This window comes from Pan paniscus, chromosome 9, assembly GCF_029289425.2.
Source record: "Pan paniscus chromosome 9, NHGRI_mPanPan1-v2.0_pri, whole genome shotgun sequence".
Lineage (NCBI taxonomy): Eukaryota > Metazoa > Chordata > Mammalia > Primates > Hominidae > Pan > Pan paniscus.
Window position 1 is genome coordinate 11,170,335 of NC_073258.2, and position 18,299 is coordinate 11,188,633.

Below are 18,299 nucleotides of genomic sequence, written 5' to 3' on the forward strand. Positions count from 1 at the left end.
ATCAGACACCCAAGACTGCTCTTATCCTCTCTCTGTTATTCTACAATCCCAGAGTACGCCCCTGGGAGGCAGACACCGTAGAACTGGGCACTTGTGCCGTGGCCTTGTCAGCAGGCAGCCAGTTCTGCTGCTCAACACAGGCACGGATGCCAACACTGCAGCATGCAACTGGCCAAAACCAACATTTTAAGGAGAGATGAAGTAAGATGAACAGATAAAAGAAAGCAGGGGAGAATGCAAAGGACATTTAAAAGAAACAGAGCACCATAAATGCACACACACACACAAATATGTAAGACACATAATTAGGATGGAAAGAATATGAGCTAAGGTATGGAAAGAGAAATAAATTTAAAGAAAAAGTATTGTGGGCCAGACATGGTGGCTCATGCCTCTAATTCCAACAATTTGAGAGGCCAAGGTGGGAAGATCACTTGAGCCCAGGAGTTGGAGACCAGCCTAGCCAACATGGTAAAACTCCATCTCTACAAAAGAAAATTTAAAAATTAGCTGGGTGTGATGGCATGCCCCCGTGGTCCCAGCTACTCAAGAGGCTGAGGCAGGAGGATCCTTGAGCCCAGGAGGTCAAGGCTGCAGTGAGCCATGGTTATACCATGGCACTCTAGCCTGGGCAACAAAGTGAGATCCTGTCTCAAAAATTAAAAAAAAAAAAAAAAGAAACAAGAAAAGAAAAAGCATCATGTGTATGTGTGCGCATGCACATAGACAGAAAGTGAGAGTTAAAGTGCATAATAAATATTCCCTCTGGCACTGTCTCACAGGAACACGCCCCAATCCCTGGGCTAGTGACACAGGCCCCTCTTTGGTAACACAAGAAGTATTTGTGCTAAGGAATGCCTCATATATTGTCAGGTGCCCCGAGGAACTTTTTTGGAGGGAAGGCTGTCTTTAGTCCTTGATGAACTTGGCATGCTCCAAGTTGCTCTGCTTTTTCTGGTTATAGGGCTACTACAAGTGTTAGTAACAAGAAGGGACTAAGCTGGAGCTAGTTGGGAAAAAGTCCTAGTAGTCCTGGAAACAGCCTGAGAGGTACCAGGATGTGTTATGAGTGCCATGAAGTGAGCCTGTCTGCAGGTGAAGGTTATACAGGGCTCAGTGTCCAAAATGCTTCCATCCCTACTAAGCAATGTCTAGCCTGCTTCAAATGAAACTGCCTGGAAGGTGGCCGGCCATTCAGCATTCTCGGGCTTCTCAACTAAGGGCCCTGTTGGCTTGGCAGCATCACCATCCTCCTGCCACTCAGTGACTGCCCCAATTCTGGGGATGGCATTCTCACTGCGCTACCCTAAAGCCATACTCTTGAGCGTGGAGGAGAAAAAGGAGGAAGAGTGCCTCAGTCAGCAAGTCCAAGAGTTTGTTCCCCAGCCTAGAGCAGAAACTTGCCCAGTAACAAGACATAGACATCCCATTCCAGAAAAGTCCTGAGAAAAAGCCAAAGGACAGGGTGATACTCACAACTTGGCTTTCTTGCTCCCAAACAGTTGTGAGCCCTCAACAGGGTCCAGGGCAGCCTCAGCCCCCAACTGGGGCTATATCTAGGCCACCATCTATAGAGATTCTCCAGGTCCCTACAGCTTGTCAGGGTTAAGTAAAAGGTAGTGAGAGTCACAGCATAAATTGAGTTGCCTTTTCAATTCCAGAAAGCACATCTAAGAATCTACGGAAGCCACACCTGTCTGCCCCCAAGCTGATTTCTAAGGAAGCACCAAGTGGACCGCTAAGCTCTTCTCTGGAAGGGAATGATGAACTTTCTAAGTAGCAGTGGCAAGTGAACACAGAGAGAATAGTGACACTGCAGAAGCCCTCTCTGAGGTTACTGATCCCTGACAGGAACATCCCCAGTGCCCTAGTCCAGTAAAGACTGGGCTGCTGTATAAAGCAGAGCCAGGCATTAGACAAAGCCAAGAGGGAGGCAAATCCGATTCCAGGAAACCATGCCAATGGCACTTGTGGTAGTTTTAAAACGTGGTCCCCAAATTCTTTGACATGCCTCCAGTCAAAATAACCCCTCCTCTTAAATCTGGGCTCTGTTACTGCTTGATTGATAGCATACAATACAAGTGATGTGGTGCTAATTTTCAGGCCCAGGCCTAAAAAAATCAGCAGCTCCTAATTCCTGTCTACCATGCTAGGAGCAAGCCCAGGCCATGTGGAAAGGGTACATGTAGGTGTTCTGGCTGCCAGTCCCAGGTAAAGTCCCAGCAACAGCTAGAATCCCCCAGACGTGGGGTTAAGACATCTCCAGGTGATACCAGCCCCTAGCTACTGAGCCCCCTGCCAAGGCTTGAAGTCTTTTACTTTTTTCTTTTTGAGAGACAGTGTCTCACTCTGTTGCCAGGCTGCAATGCAGTGGCAAGATCTCAGCTCACTGAAACCTCGAATTCTTGGGCTCAAGCGAGCCTCCCGCCTCAGCCTCATGAGTAGCTGCGAGCACAGGTACATTCCAGCACACTGGGCTAATTTTATTATTATTACTAGTTTTTGTGGAGACAGGGTCTTGCTATGTTGCCCAGCCTGGTCTTGAACTCCTGGGCTCAAGTGATCCTTATGCCTCAGCCTCCCAAAGTGCTGGGATTACAAGCATGAGCCACTGCGCCCAGCCAGCCTTGAAGTCTTTTTAGCCAAGGCAGACATCATGGAGCAGGGGCAAGCCATCCCTGCAGTGCTCTGTCTGAATTCCTAATCCATGGAGTCTGGGAGCATAAGAACATGTTGTTTTATGCCATTAAATTTTTTTTTTGAGGTGGGTGGTTGGCAGTAGATGTCTGGAATATATTTTGGCACCTACAAGAGAGGTGCTACTGAAACAAAATCTTAAAACAGTGACTTTTGGGCTGTCAGTAGGGGCGTAAAGGAGAGTAAGGAAATGCTATTAGAAGCTAGAGAAGAAGGAACCCTTATAGTGTTGAAAAGCTTGTCAGCTGTGGTAACATAGATAATAGGAAATATAGCTAATAAATCTGATGAACTACCTAAGGAGATTTGCAGGCAAAGTGCTGAAGGTGCCATCTGACTTGCTCTAGCTGCCTACAGTAAAAAAGAGAAAAGAGGTAAACTAAGAAGGAGCTGTTTCGTTGTTAAAATTTAAAGGAATCACAAATGAGAAAGGGCTTGCTGGTTTTCACTTCCAGTCCCTCTAGGCAGGAAAACATTCTCAAATTAAGAAATGGCTTCCAGATTGTGGTGGCTGGGCACGGTGGCTCACGCCTGTAATCCCAGCACTTTGGGAGGCTGAGATGGGCGGATCACCTGAGGTCAGGAGTTTGAGACCAGCCCGACCAACATGGAGAAACCCTGTCTCTACTAAAAATACAAAATTAGCCAGGCATGGTGGTGCATGGCTGTAATCCCAGCTACTTGGGAGGCTGAGGCAGGAGAATCACTTGAACCTGGGAGGCGGAGGTTGCAGTGAGATGAGATCGCGCCATTGCGCTCCAGCCTGGGCAACAAGAGCGAAACTCCATCTCAAAAAAAGAAAAGAAAATAAATGGCTTCCAGATTGTGGTGATGGTTTTATTGAGTATGTGTGTTTGTGTGTGAGTGTGTGTGTGAAAACTCAAACTGTATACTTTAAATTATATAATTTATTGTACTTTAATTGTCCCTCAATAAATCTGTTTAAAAAAAATCTAAAGTGAGACTGAAAAACCCTTTGTTAAGACCCCAAAAACTGGCCAGGTACGGTGGCTCATGCCTGTAATTCCAGCACTTTGGGAGGCTGAGGCGGGTGGATCACCTGAGGTCAGGAGTTTGAGACCAGCCTGGTCAACATGGCAAAACCCCGTCTCTACTAAAAATGCAAAAATTAGCCAGATGTAGTGGCTCATGCCTGTAATCCCAGCTACTTGGGAGGCTGAGGCAGGAGAATCACTTGAACCTGGTTGGCAGAGGCTGCAGTGAGCCGAGATCACACCACTGTACTCCAGCCTGGGTGACAGAGTGAGACCCTGTCTCAAAAAAAAAAAAATTAAAAAAAAATTACTTAAAGTGTTGCCCCATAGAACAGACAGACAGACAAAAGGCCTCCTAAGAATCTTATGAGTGGGTCCTGTAAATCCTCTCTGAAGACAGTAAGGCTCCTAAGAATCTTAAAAACCTTTGTCCCATAGCAATCTCCCAAGAAATCCAAATCGAAGTGGAGAGGGGCTTATCTGTTCTTTTTTTTTTTTTTCTTTGAAACAAAGTCTGGCCCCCAGGCTGGAGTGTAGTGGCTCCATCATGGCTCACTGCAGCCTCGACCTCCCAGGCTCAAGCGATCCTCCCACCTCAGCCTCCAGAGGAGCTGGGACTACAGGTATGCACTACCATGCCTGATTAATTTTTTTTTTGTAGAGATGGGGGGGGTCTCACTACGTCACCCAGGCTGGTATCGAACTCCTGAGTGCAAGCAATCCTCCCACCTCAGCCTCCCAAAGTGCTTGCATTACAGGCATGAGCTACTGCACCTGGCCAAGGGGCTTATCTTGAAGTGATTTGTATGTGTGCCTTTTGCTATTATAATGGATTATAAAATGATTCATAAGAAACCCATGAAGGTTTTTTTTTTTTTTTTTGGGGACAGAGTTTTGCTCTTGTTGCCCAGGCTGGAGTGCAGTGGCGTGATCTCGGCTCACCACAACCTCCGCCTCCTGGGTTCAAGGGATTCTCCTGCCTCAGGCTCCCGAGTAGCTGGGATTACAGGTGTGCACCACCATGCCCGGCTAATTTTTCTATTTTTAGTAGAGATGGGGTTTCTCCATGTTGGTCAGGCTGGTCTCGAACTCCTGATCTCAGGTGATCCACCCGCCTCGGCCTCCCAAAGTGCTGGGATTACAGGCATCAGCCACCGCACCCAGCCAACCCATGAAGTTTTTAAAGGAAATGTATCAGCTTGGAGTAAAAAGAGCAGAGATAGTACAAAATGAAGAAAAGACTTTGGGCCCTTAACATATTATGGGCATGAAGCAGATGGAGAAACTACTCACCTGCAATAATGAGCTACTTCTATGGAAAAGAAAAGAGGAGTCAGAGGGCAGAACCAAAAGCCCAGAGGGTGCAGCTAGAGACAAGGTAAATGAGTCAACACCTAGTCAAAGAATTAGCAACAGCTGTCCCACTGAATATAAGAAATACATCAAACCAGTGACTGCTGGGTACCTCTTATTTTCCCCTTTTTGAAAAGAAGCCTATTCAGTGGTTACCCTAAGCCTGTCCCACCAGTGTATTTTGGGTAGCAGATATACATTCTCTTTAACTTACAGGTCTTCACAGCAAGAGAAACAGTAGTTAAGGAGCTGCACACAAGGAATGAACCTGCGCCCCAAAAGTCTCATATACATCCGGACCTGATTTTTTTTTTTTTTTTTTAAGACAGGGTCTCAGTCTATGCCCAAGCTGAAGTGCAGTACAATCTTGGCTCACTGCTACCTCCATCTCCCAGGCTCAAGAATCCTCCTGCCTTAGCTTCTAGAGGAGCTGGGGCTACAGGCATGCACCACCACACCCAGCCAACTTTTTTATTTTTGGTAGAGAGGAGGTTTCACTATGTCGTTGCCCAGGCTGGTCTTGAATTCCCAGGCTCAAGTGATCCTCCCACCCCAATCTCCAGAGTAGCTGGGACTACAGGTGTGCACCACCACATCCAGCTAATTTTTGTACTTTTTGTAGAGATGGGTTTTTTCCATGTTGCCCAGGCTGGTCTCAAACTCCTGGGCTCAAGCGATCTGCCTGCCTCAGCCTCCCCAAGTGCTGGCATTAGAGGCGTGAGCCACCGCACCCGGCCCTATCTGTACCTGATTTTGGTGACAAGATTCCATTGTAATAGACTTCAAGCTGATGCCATGAATAAGAGGAGACCTGAGATTTTAGGGGAGAGAGTGAGTGTATTTTCCATCTGGGAAAGATGTGAATTGTTGCAATCAGAGGGCAGACTGTATTTTCCAAAGACAGGAACCACAACCTATCCCATTCCACATACCTTCTTATAAAGAGATGTTGATATTCCTCTCAGCAGGTGGTGGAAATTATCTTCCTTTCTCTTGAACTTGGGCAGCCCTTTGTTACTGTCTTAATCAATACAGCACAATAGAAGATAAACTATCTGACTTTTGAGGCTAGCTCATTAAAATGCCATGCATTTTTGCCTTGTTCTCTTGGGATTCTTACTCTTGGAACCCAGATATCATGCTATGAAGGCATGCTGCCAAGTGTGGAGGTGACGTGCAGGTGTTCCCTAGCTTTAGTCCCAGCTGACTGCCAGCATCAACTGTCACACATGTAAGCCTTCAGATGATTTCAGCCCCTAGCCATTGAGTCACCCATAACTTTCAAGCTACCCCAGCTGATGCTGCAAGGAACAGACACAAGCTTTCCTTGCTGAGCCCTACCCAAATTGCAATTGGTGGGCAAAATAAATATTATTCTAAGCCACTAAGTTTGGGGTCATTTGTTATGTAGCAATAAATAACCAGACCAGTACTGACAGCATCATGGTTGGATTCTAGGCAGCATCTCGAGTAACAGGGGCTGAGGCCACAGGGCCTCCTAAGGGGGGCCTGCCATGGCCAGGACAGGCCCTGCAGCACTATCTTTTACCCACAGCTACTCAGGAGATTTTTCTTCTCTTTAAGCTCTTAGCTTCCCCCGATCTAAGGCACAGGGTCCAAATCTGTGCCTAAATTGGCCATGGAACCTCCAGACATCTCTGGATTTCACTGTATCACAAACTGAGGCCACTCTCTGCATAAAAACCTGCAAATATGAGTTGAAATTAGGGCTCCACTGCCAATTAGCTGTGTGGGCTTACAGGTTCCCCATTTGTAACGTAAGTTACTAAGCCAGATATATCTCAAGATCCCTTCCAACTCTAACATCCCAACAGAGAATGTATCGGGCCTCCAAAGAGTTCCAGCTGAGTAGGGGAAATAAGACCCACACAAATATCCACTTTATGAGATACTATATGATAAGTGCCATTTGGCCGTTTTGAACTAAAGATTCTGAGTGAATGCAGAGGAGGGAGGGATTTGTCTTAGTTGGGTGGTCAAGAAAAACACTGGGAGAGAAGTGAATAATTGTATCCAGATTGGCAGAAATGTAAGGTTTGCATTAGAGAACAGTGAACTATTAGGGCAGAAAGAAAGACCAGGGCCAGATCATGAAAAGCCCTGCAAACCAGGCTAAGTTTGACTTTATCATGGATAGCAGTACTTTGGGGGCAGGAAGATCCCAGGAGTGCTCATAGGAAGGGAATGTGTTGGGATAATAAAATAACAGAAGGATGAAGAGAGGCAGGCTTGAGTACCTCTTCCTACTAGTTTTGTATCCTTAAGGAGTACCTCCTCTTTTCTGTGCCTCAGTTTCCCAATCTGTAAATCAAATGGGTTGGACTGAATGAGCTACAAAGCCCCCTTTCAGCTCTACCTTTCTAAGAAACTACAGACTAGATGAAAACAGAGTCCAAAGCTAAGATGACCCATTAGGAAGGTACTATAAGGACTCAAGTAGTACAACAGCCTATGCTCTAAGAGGCTGCTCTCCCATCTATCTAGTTGACTAATCAACAAATAGCTAATGGCTTCTACCTGCCAGGCATTGTTCCAGGCTCTAGGCACACAGAAAGACATCAAAGTCCTTGCCCTCAAGAATTATATATTCTCACACACTCAGATTTTCAGCATCCACCACAAGCAAAAGTTCTCAAACTCAAGGCTGATACAGTCTGTTATTTCCAAGTTGCAATGACCCAGGTGCGGGAGTTTCATAGTGAAGAAGCTGTGGAGGAAATCAGCAGGTCTTCAGAGAAGAGCCCCTGCTGCCTGCCAGGTCTTACTGCACAAGTGAAACCTCCTGAGAGCAGTAAGTGGCAAAGTTCACCCTATCTACACAGGTGAATTAGCTCTAAACATAATACTTCCTTTTTTGCAAGTTACCAACCTGCTTCCAGTCCCACCCCAGGTCATCAACACCAACACAGTAAAGGCTGACCTCTAGAATTCAGAAGAGGTTTGAGAATCCCACCCCAGACCCCCAGAGTGGGATGCAGCCATATCTTGTGAGCTGAAGTGGGAACAGCCTGTGGGGAGAGTGTATCTGGCAGGTAAGGATGAACAGTATGCTCATTCGGCCTCATCAACAAAAGCGAAGACAAGGAAACCTGCTCCAGGAGACCAAGATACAGCAAAGAACAAAACTGAGGCAGTCACATGAAAGGCTTAGATTTTCCCCTCCTACACATTCCTGCCAAATCAAGACTAAGCTGCAAAGGAAAAGGAAGGGAATAAATTAGCAACACACCTGTGAAAACCTAGGGACTAGAATCCAGGGTCTTTAACCCAGACAGGCTTGGTGGTAGCACCAGGTGAAGTCTTACACAAATTAAGGGTATAGTCCTTCAAATACACACCTTGACAGTTACACAGGGTCCCATCTGCCCACCCCCGCCAGTTTTCCTTGACCAGACCTCCCTCTTCCCCCAAAGCTGGATACAAATGCGTCTTAGAACCACTGGATTCCTCTGCCTTCATGTGGATGATGTGGAAGTCCCCGACGTAGCCAAAGTGTCAAAGGCCCAGCCTTCCAAGGCCCCAACACCCTCCCCTCCCCAACTAAAGCTCTGGTCACACCGAGGAGTCTCCTCCTTGGATTCATGTGCTGGCAATGATAAAAGGGCCCCAGGTCACTACCAAACACCTATTGAAAGGTCAAACTAAGAAACTCAGGTGCCAAGATCATCAATCCAAGTTGTAAATACCTTGGAGAAAGAGAATGGATCATCCCTCTTTGCCCTCCAGTGCCCAGCACAGAGCCTGGCACCCAGGAGAACCCTCTGAGTTCACCGACAATGCCTTCCTAAATGAACCAGTGATTTACTGCCTTAGCCCAAAGAACACACCCAGATGTGGCCAGGGGTGAAGGCAGCCAAAGAAACCACCAGATCACAATGTGTAAATAATACCTACACCCCAGGGGTAGTCTCTGAGAGAAGGGTGTCGCTAGCCACAGAGGCCTGCAACTTCACACCAAAAGCCAGGCTCCCAGGAAAGAAAGGAGGGAGGGAAGGAAGGAGAGAAGCGGAAATGTGGTAGGAAGGAAGAGAAGACTTAGAAGGGAGGCAGGAAAGGTGCTTTTTTTAGGCACATCTGAGGCTCAGATATTTACAATCACCATCTAGCATGTTATGATGGCAAGCATGCTGAGAAGCTAAAGGAAGAGCAATTTCTGAAAACACTTAGAAGTAAGTAGGCATTTACTCCAAAAAGAAACTGCAGCACCTGTCAGCAGTCTCGAGTCTGCTTTGAAACTTGATGTAAATACTGCCCCTCCCACCCCTCTACCCCATTCCTGTATGGTGGAAATTAGAAGGGAAAAAAACGAATATTTAAAGGAGTTGAGGGTTGCTGGGAATGGTAATCTCCATTTCAGGTCCTAAATATACAATTTCTTTAAAATTACAAATAAAATGACACAATCACATATATTTGTTTCACTCCTACAGTAGTGTGATATTCTAAAAAACTGGAACCTTAGTTTTCAGCCCCATCTGCCAGCTCAATCATGGTAAGAATGCCACTAGGCTGACAAGAGCCCAACAACATGGTTCCCAGGAGCAGGCAATGGGAGATAAAGACTCTGAGACCTTGACTTGTTTCTACCTTGGACACCAACATGTTCTGGAGGAGGTCAGTTTCTCCACCTGCTTTGCCCAAGAAGCTGTTCCTTGCCACTCCCAGCCTCACTCAGTACAGGGAAGCTGGTATGCAAACCAAGCCCAGTCTAAATGAGAGGGATTGCCTGGGCAAGGGGTGTTCCTATCAGTCTTGCTGCTGCAAGTGGATAGTCAGTTTGCTTGGCTAAGTCCCAGGATCTTACGTACTTAAGTCAGAGTCCATCAAACCCTGTTTGGCATAGTCCATCCAGACTGTTTCTATTGGGACAAAGTCCTGTATGTATGGTGTGGGGAACCCCTGCCTCCTTCATGACAGTCACTCCCCAGGGGCTACATCCCGTGCACTATTCTACCAACTATATCTGGACTCCAGTTCTGAATGAACCAAATGTTTACCACCAACTCTGACCAGACCCTATTGGACTCAGCCTAGCACTGCACAACCAGATATCCAGGAATGAACTAGCCCTATCCAAACCAAAGCTAAGCATCCTTCTCATAGCTATCCATCTTAGAGGCAGAGGCCCCAAAAGCCAAATTTGTCCACCTGACACTCAGCAGAAAGGGCTATGAAAGGTACACAGCTTTAATAAAAAAGACTAAAGGTTCTTTTAAGATATCAGTGTCCAGCCTTGGCCAAGACCAGAGAAGCCCTGGTGAGAGTACTGTGCATCTATCTGTGCATCTGTGAGTTCTGGAAGCTTTGATCTCATCCTCAAAAGGGGGTTAAAATTTATTGAGTAGCTTTATGTCAGCCATAATGCTAAGCACTGACATATATTATCTCATTTAGTCCTCAGAGAAACTCTGTAAGATAACTATTATTATTATTTTATAGATGAAATAATGAAGATTTTATAGAGCACAGGGAAACGTTCTGAGAGCTCACTATTTGGTAAGTGGTTAGAACCTGGATTTGAACCAAACCCATGATTCCAAAATCCACGGTTTCTCTAAACTCCTATAAAGCCTAGGCTGCTGCTAGGAGTTTGTGCTAATATGCGTAACTGCCTCTCTACCCTTAGCCCAATGTGGTCAGCCTCCCTCACTACAGTGCAGCTTAGCTCAGGCACAGGCCCCAAGCTCTCCCCACCATGGGAAAAGGTTACAAGCCAGAAGAACATCAGCTGCTTCTTGCTGGCCCCATCCTTAGAATGCTAGACACAAAGCAAAGCTTGTTTTAGGGTTACTGTTTGCTATATCACATGGAAACTTATAGAACTAGAAAATATCTTCTGCCTAATGGTCGGCATGAGCTGGCCTAGACCAGTCACCTGGATGACTGTCAGTCAAGATGATGACTATTTACATTTTGGAGGGATCCCACCCAGGACCTAGGTCCCTTGATGCCACCTCCCACAAGTGCTCCCTTACCCACCTGCTCAGAGTCCCCCGAGGGGCCTTAGTGCCTCCAGCTCCGTGGGTGATGCTGGAATTCTTGTTGGCAGTCATGGTCATTTCGGCTCTCTGCAAACCCAGAGCCCTGCAAAGACGACAATGCCGGTAAGCCAAGTTTCTATAGGCAGCCAAAAGCACCTTGAATATCTTCCAGATGACCTCCAAAAGTGCCAAGAGGGTGTCTGTGGCAGGTAGTAGAAACTGCTTAGCCACTTAATGTTTAACTCCATGTGTTACAGCTTAAGAGACCCCAAGAAACCCCTGGCCTGGAATACGGAGGAGTGTGAGCTAATTTGATTGTGAGTGCACCAATCAGCACTCTGTGTCTAGCTCAAGGTTTGTGAACACACCAATCAGCACCCTGTGTCTAGCTCAGGGTTTGTGGATGCACCAATCGGCACTCTGTATCTAGCTAATCTGCTGGGGACTTGGAGAATCTTTATGTCTAGCTAAGGGATTGTAAATACACCAATCAGCACTCTGCATCTAGCTCAAGGTTTGTAAATGCACCAATCAGCACTCTGTGTCTAGCTCAGGGTTTGTAAATACATCCGTCCACAGGCTGTATCTAGCTAATCTAGTGGGGAGGTGGAGAACTTTTCTGTCTAGCTCAGGGTTTGTAAACGCACCAATCAGCACCCTGTCAAAAAGGACCAATCAGCTCTCTGTAAAACAGACCAATCGACTCTCTGTAAAATGGACCAATCAGCATGATGTGGGTGGGGCCAGATAAGGGAATAAAAGCAGGCTGCCCAAGCCAGCAGTGGCAACCCACTCAGGTCCCCTTCCACACTGTGGAAGCTCTGTTCTTTCGCCCTGCAATAAATCTTGCTGCTGCTCACTCTTTGGGTCCACACTGCCTTTATGAGCTGTGACACTCACCGCGAAGGTCTGCAGCTTCACTCCTGAGCCAGCGAGACCACGAACCTACCAGAAGGAAAAAACTCCGAACACATCCGAACATCAGAAGGAACAAACTACAGACATGCGGCCTTTAAGAACTGTAACACTCACCGCGAGGGTCCACGGCTTCATTCTTGAAGTCAGTGAGACCAAGAACCCACCAATTCCGGACACAATTTCACAGAAAACAAAATAAACAAAGAAGCCCAAGAAACTCCATCTCCATCCATCTCTCCTCATTCCTTAAGTTAGAGTTTCCTTAAACTTCTATCATTCTATACAGTCCATGGTTTTTGCCATATTTGCATATCTCCTGACATACTATTTATTCAATATTTTTCTTGAATATACTTGAAACTGACTTCCTTTTCTTAAAAAGAAAAAAGTCACCTCATTCTAAACAATAAACTATTCATTCAACAAATATTTACTGAGCACCCATGTCCAGGGCAAATGTGATCCAGCGAAGAGTAATACAAAGTCTCTGACCTCATGCAGCTTACATCCCAGTGGGGAAAAACAGACAATGAGCACACATGAATTATCACGTGTGTGATAGTAAGTGTACCTTCGTGTATAATATGTAAGGTGATGGTAAGTGGAATGAAAAAAAATTAAGCAAGGTTGAGCCGGGCGTGGTGGCACACGCCTGTAATCCCAGCACTTTGGGAGGCCAAGGCAGGCAGTTCACTTGAGGTCAGGAGTTCAGACCAGCCTGGGCAACATGGTGAAACCCCTTCTCTACTAAAAATACAAAAATCAGCCAGGTGTGGTGGCAGGCAGCTGTAATCTCAGCTACTTGGGAGGCTGAGGCAAGAGAATTGCTTGAACCTGGGAGGAGGAGGTTGCAGTGAGCCAAGATTGCACCACTGCACTCCAGCCTGGGTGACAGGGCAAGATTCTGTCTCAAAAATAAATAAATAAATAAAAGAGAGAGAGAAAAAAACTTAAGCAAGGTAGAGGGAAAGAGAGTGGTGAAGAGGGTATCTTACTTTAAATAAGATGTTCAGGGAAAACCATTACGATAAAGTAACATTTGAGTACACATCATGAAATTGAGAGCTAGAAATGCTCATCATTTTTTCTAATACCCATTAAAATAAAAGTAATATACATTAAGGTATTTAAATATTTAAAAGTAAAAAATGTCTGTTCATGTACCATGTATTCTTAGCTAATATATCACCATGGTAAATGCACTATCCTTTCAGGAACACTATTTTATGCCAAGTAATAAAGGGAAAATGAAGATTAAAATTTAAGGGTACATTTGGGTTGGAAAGAAGGAAGTAAAATTATTTCCATTTGCAAATGGCATGATTTTGTATGTAGAAAATCCTAAGGATTCCACTAAAAAACCTATTAAACTGCTGAGTGAGTTCAAGTAAGTGTGCAGGATACAAAATCAATATTAAAGATCAATTTTGGGCCAGGCGTGGTGGCTCACACTTGTAATTCCAGCACTTTGGGAAGCCAAGGCAGGCAGATCCCTTGAGCCCAGGAGTTCAAGACCAGCCTGGCCAACATGGCAAAACCCCATCTCTACTAAAGATACAAAAATTAGCCAAGTGTGGTGGTGCATGCCTGTAATCCCAGTTACTCAGGAGGCTGAGGCATGAAAGTAACTTGAACCTGGGAGGCAGAGGTTGCAGCAAGCCAAGATTGCACCACTGCACTCCAGCCTGGGTAACAGAGCAAGACTCTGCCTCCAAAAAGAAAAAAAAAATCAATTTTATTTCTATATACTAACAATGAACAATCTGAAAATGAAATTAAGAAAATAATTCTATTAACAATAGCAGCAAAAATAATAAATCACTTAGAAATAAATAAAAGGAATGCAAGACATGTATACTGTAAATTATAAAACATCATTGAAAGAAATTAAAGACATAAAAAATGAAAAGACATACCATATTCATGGATCAGAAAATTTAATATTGTTAAGATGGCAATTCTCCCTAAATTGATTTACAGACTCAACAGAATACCCATCAAAATCCCAGCTAGCTTCTTTTCAGAAATTGACAAGCTGATCCTAAAATTTTATGGAAATGCAAGGGATACAGGACAGCCAAAACAATCTTGAAAAAGATGAACAAAGTTAGAAGACTCTGAGTTGCCAATTAAAGTTACCAAGACAGTGCAGTACTGACATAAGAACAGAAACAGAGATCAACACAACAGAATCCAGAGTCCAGAAATAATCCCTTACATTTATGGTCAACAGATTTTCAATAAGGATGCCAAGACAATTCATGGGGAAAGAAGAGTCTTTTCAACAAACTGTGCTGAGAAAACTGGATATCCATATACAAAAGAATAAAGTAGGGCCCCACCTCATACCATATTTAAAAATAAAGTAAAAAATGTAGTATAGCCCTAAATGTAAGAGCTACAATTACAAAAGCAACGCTGGAAGAAAACAGAAGTAAATCTTTATGACATTGGATTAGGCAATGGTTTCTTAGATATAACACCAAAAGAACACACACACACACACACACACACACACACACACACACACACGACATGAATTGTACTATGTCAAAGTAAAGAACTTTTGTGCTGTAAGCAATACCATCAAGAAAGTGAAAAGACAGCCTAAATAATGGGAGAAATTTTTTGCAAATCATGTATCTGCTAAGAAAATTGTATCCAGAATATATAAAGAATTCTTTCAACTCAATAATAAAAAAGTAACCCAATTAAAAATTAGACAAAGGATTTGGAACAGAAATTCTCCAAAGGTATAAACTTGGCCAATAAGCATACGAAACAATGCTCAATATCATTAGTCATTAGGGAAATACAAATCAAAACCACATGAGATATTACTTCACATCCACTAGGATTTCTATAACAAAAAAAGACAGATAAAAACAAATGCTAGTGAGACTGTAGAGAAATTGGAACTTTCATTCCCTGCTGGTAGAAATGTAAAATGGCACAGCCACTCTGGAAAACAATTTGGTAGTTCCTCAAAAAGTTATACTCAGAGTTACCATATAAACCAGGATGACCCACTCCTAGGTATCTGTTCAGAAGAAATGAAAATATATGTCCACACAATCACTTGTACATAAATGTTCATAACAGAATTACTCATATTAGCCAAAAAGTGGAACTAACCCAAATGTCCATCAACTGATGATAAACAAAATGTGGTATATATCAACACAATGGAATATTATTCAGACATAAAAAGGAGTAAAGTACTGATACATTCTACAACATGAATAAACCTTGATTCCACTTTTGTGAAATGTCCAGAACAGGCAAACCTACAGAGACAGAAAGTAAACTAGGAGCTGCCTAGCACTGGTTGAGGGTGGCAGAATGGGACATGGCTGATAGGAGTACGGGGTTTCTTTTTGGGGTGACAAAAATGTTCTAGAATTAGATAGTGGTAATGGTTGTACAACTCTTGTGAATATATTAGAAACCATTACATTATATCATTGAATTTTACAGCATGTTAATTACATCTCAATATAGACGTTAAAACTTAAAAGCTAAATAAATCTTTTTAAGTGCCTTGGAGAGTGGGTGTGAGTGACAACACAAACGACACATCAAGCACATTTCCAATGTCAAGGTGCACCACAGCCTAGGCGAACACCACCATCACGGAAGCTGAACAGTTTACAAACAGTAGTTCTCTCCCTCTGATTGGTATCCTCCATCACATTGGCCAAAATGAAGTATATCTGGATGTGAAAGTTAAACATATTTATTTATGGCCACTGATGACCTTAATCCTGGAGACCATCTTACCTATTACTTTGGTGCAAATAAGTGATTGGTTTTGATGATAAAAATAAGTCAAGTCCTAATTCTTGATAGCATTTATACTTCCTTCCTAATCTCAAGATGAAATGTACTAGCTCTAATTTTAACTTCGCATAAGCTCTCAGGGTTGTGGTTTTAGTGATGGTGATAGGGAGTGGTATGGTAACTGGAAAGAGAGGAAGCAGCCAGTAGGCAGGGGATGATTAGCTGATGGTGACAGCAATGAAACATCCCTCCAAGGTGAATACGGCAGATGCTTCTGGAAAAAGGAAACCAACTCTCAGCCTCACTTTTACCCTTCATAAAATGGAGTTGGTCCAGCTAACTTTTTTCTTTTTGGTAGAGATGGGGTTTCTTTATGTTGCCCAGGCTGGTCTCGAACCGCTGGTCTCAAGTGATCCTCCCGCCTCAGCCTCCCAAAGTGCTGGGATTACAGGCATGAGCCACCATGCTTGGCCCTATAAATTTAAGTCTATATTAATAGCATAACATTAGTGATGGTGATGATGATGATGATGATAAAGTCAATCTTGCCCCCAGGGCATCTATGCACACTGGCTCTAGTGAGATACTCTCTACCTGTATCAGCCCAGTGCCAAGTAAAGTGCTTGGCATATCATATTGCTATATGTACAACAGAGAAGGGAGAGAAAAGGCAACCTCTGGACATTTTCTCGGGCCAGTTTTCAGGGTCCTCAGGAAGCACAGTGCTATAGGAATCAACTTGCTAAGCACCAGTTTTCAACCGTAGCAGTGGTCACAATAACCATCACCATCCATGAAAACAACATTTGACCTGCTCTATCAGTTCCAGGGCAGGCCCTTGGAGAAAAGGCAAAAGATTTGTGGCATGACCAGAAACTGAAACATGTTTAAAAAACATGATGAAAAACATATTCTTTCTTTCCCTGAATTTCTGCTTTTAGGAGGGTAGACTCACTGCTCTGAAATGCTATCACGCAGTTGTATATGAGAACACAGAGCCAACATACTAAGAAAGAGAAATGTAGTTGACTCTGACATCTGGGTGGCTAAGAAGAAAAATCCTGTGAAGATGTAACCAAGAAAGAAGCGGAACAAAATTGCTTCCAGGCCCATGACAGGGACCCTTAGTCACATTTCTCCAAGAGTGCAGCTGCCATTCTCAGAAGTGGCCTGGGAATTCAGGCATCTTGAGCTGGCACTGCTGAGAACCTCACAAGGGCGCACTAGGTTAGAAACACAGATGCCTACTCACCAGCCCCCCCACCAACTGCTCTCTCTGGGCCAGGTCTATCAGGATCAGAGAATAATTTGGGACTTGAGGAGCTGAAGGCCAGGTTAACCCTTTATACCTGAAGCTCAGGCTTGAGGACTCTCAGCATTCTGGCTTCCTGGGCTACACCATTTCTCCCCACCTCCTACAAGCAGCCCCAGGCCCTCATCTATGCTTTTAGCCTGATATCCTGGCTAGTCAGACTGCAGGGAGAGAAGACGCTCCTAAAGCAGAGGAAATGCCCATGGGAATGGAGCAGAGACTCAAGCATGATGAGAGGCTTCTTTGCTAGTTCCCAGGCCCTCAATGGCAAAGTCTAGGCAGAAACTGCATGTTTAGAAAAGGAAATTGTTCAATTAGCATATACCATCCATCCAAAGTTCCTCAAAAACACAGCTCTGACAAATTATAGACAACTATCTGAAGAGTAACAATCCAGAGAAAGGAATAGAATACGGTACCTCTGGAACTTTTCTACAAACTGCATCCAGACAAACAGGCACAGTCGCAGGCCCCGAGGGGCAGTGGAAAAACACCTGCCTTGAGTCCAGCCCTGCCTCTGACAACTGCTAGTTATGTGACATTGCTCCAGTGAGTGTCAAAGACTCACTTTGTCACTATAACAGCCATAACAGCAATATGACCTACCTCCCATGATTGCCCTGTCTGGCAATAGAAGCTTAAAAAATGTTTGTTCTTCCAGATCACACTTCCCTAGGTATTTGGAAGACAACCTCTCCATTCCCAAGTCTGAGTCATCTTTCAGACTCCCTAGTACTATCATTCCATTCACTGACCCTATGTGAGGCACTGTGCGAGGTGCTAGGATATTAACATGGAAGACACAGTCCCTGCGCTGGAGAAGCTAACTGTGAAGGGAGACAAGAAAGTAAAAAGTGGACTCCAGGAAGCCTCATCAGAAGGTGACATTTGGATTAAGCTTTAATCTGTTACCCACAGTAAGGGGACCTAAGGAAAAGCAAAGGAGCATTTATTATGAGACACGCTGCTAGACTTTTAAACATGTAATTATGACAGCTAAAGTTACAAGCACTTCATGTGTATTAAGTCATTTAACCCTTTAACAACCCTGTGAGGTGGGTACTATTAATATTTCACAGGGTTAGTTACACTTTACCAAGGAAACCAAGATAGAGAGCAGTTAATTAGCTTGCTCCAAGTCACACGGCTAGAAAGGGGCAGGGATTTATGCCCAGGTGGCCTGCACCAGCTCTGGGCCAGGACCCTGTACTGCCTCCAACTGTCTTCTAATTTAGTTCTCAC

At 44.3% G+C, this 18,299-nt stretch overlaps 1 protein-coding gene across 9 annotated transcripts in view; it reads right to left on the minus strand.

Moving 5' to 3' along the window:
• Positions 1–18,299, minus strand: part of DENND2B (DENN domain containing 2B) — a 178,087-nt gene that overhangs the window by 46,112 nt on the left and 113,676 nt on the right. For 8 of the 9 annotated variants that reach the window (XM_063608370.1, XM_034932101.3, XM_055094080.2 and 5 more), the window contains one exon: positions 11,046–11,150. The exons of the other annotated variant lie outside the window; for it this stretch is intronic. In XM_063608370.1, coding sequence (XP_063464440.1) covers positions 11,046–11,125 — 80 coding nt within the window. In that variant the 5' untranslated portion in view covers positions 11,126–11,150. The remainder of the gene's footprint in view (positions 1–11,045; positions 11,151–18,299) is intronic. 9 annotated transcript variants of the gene reach the window in all.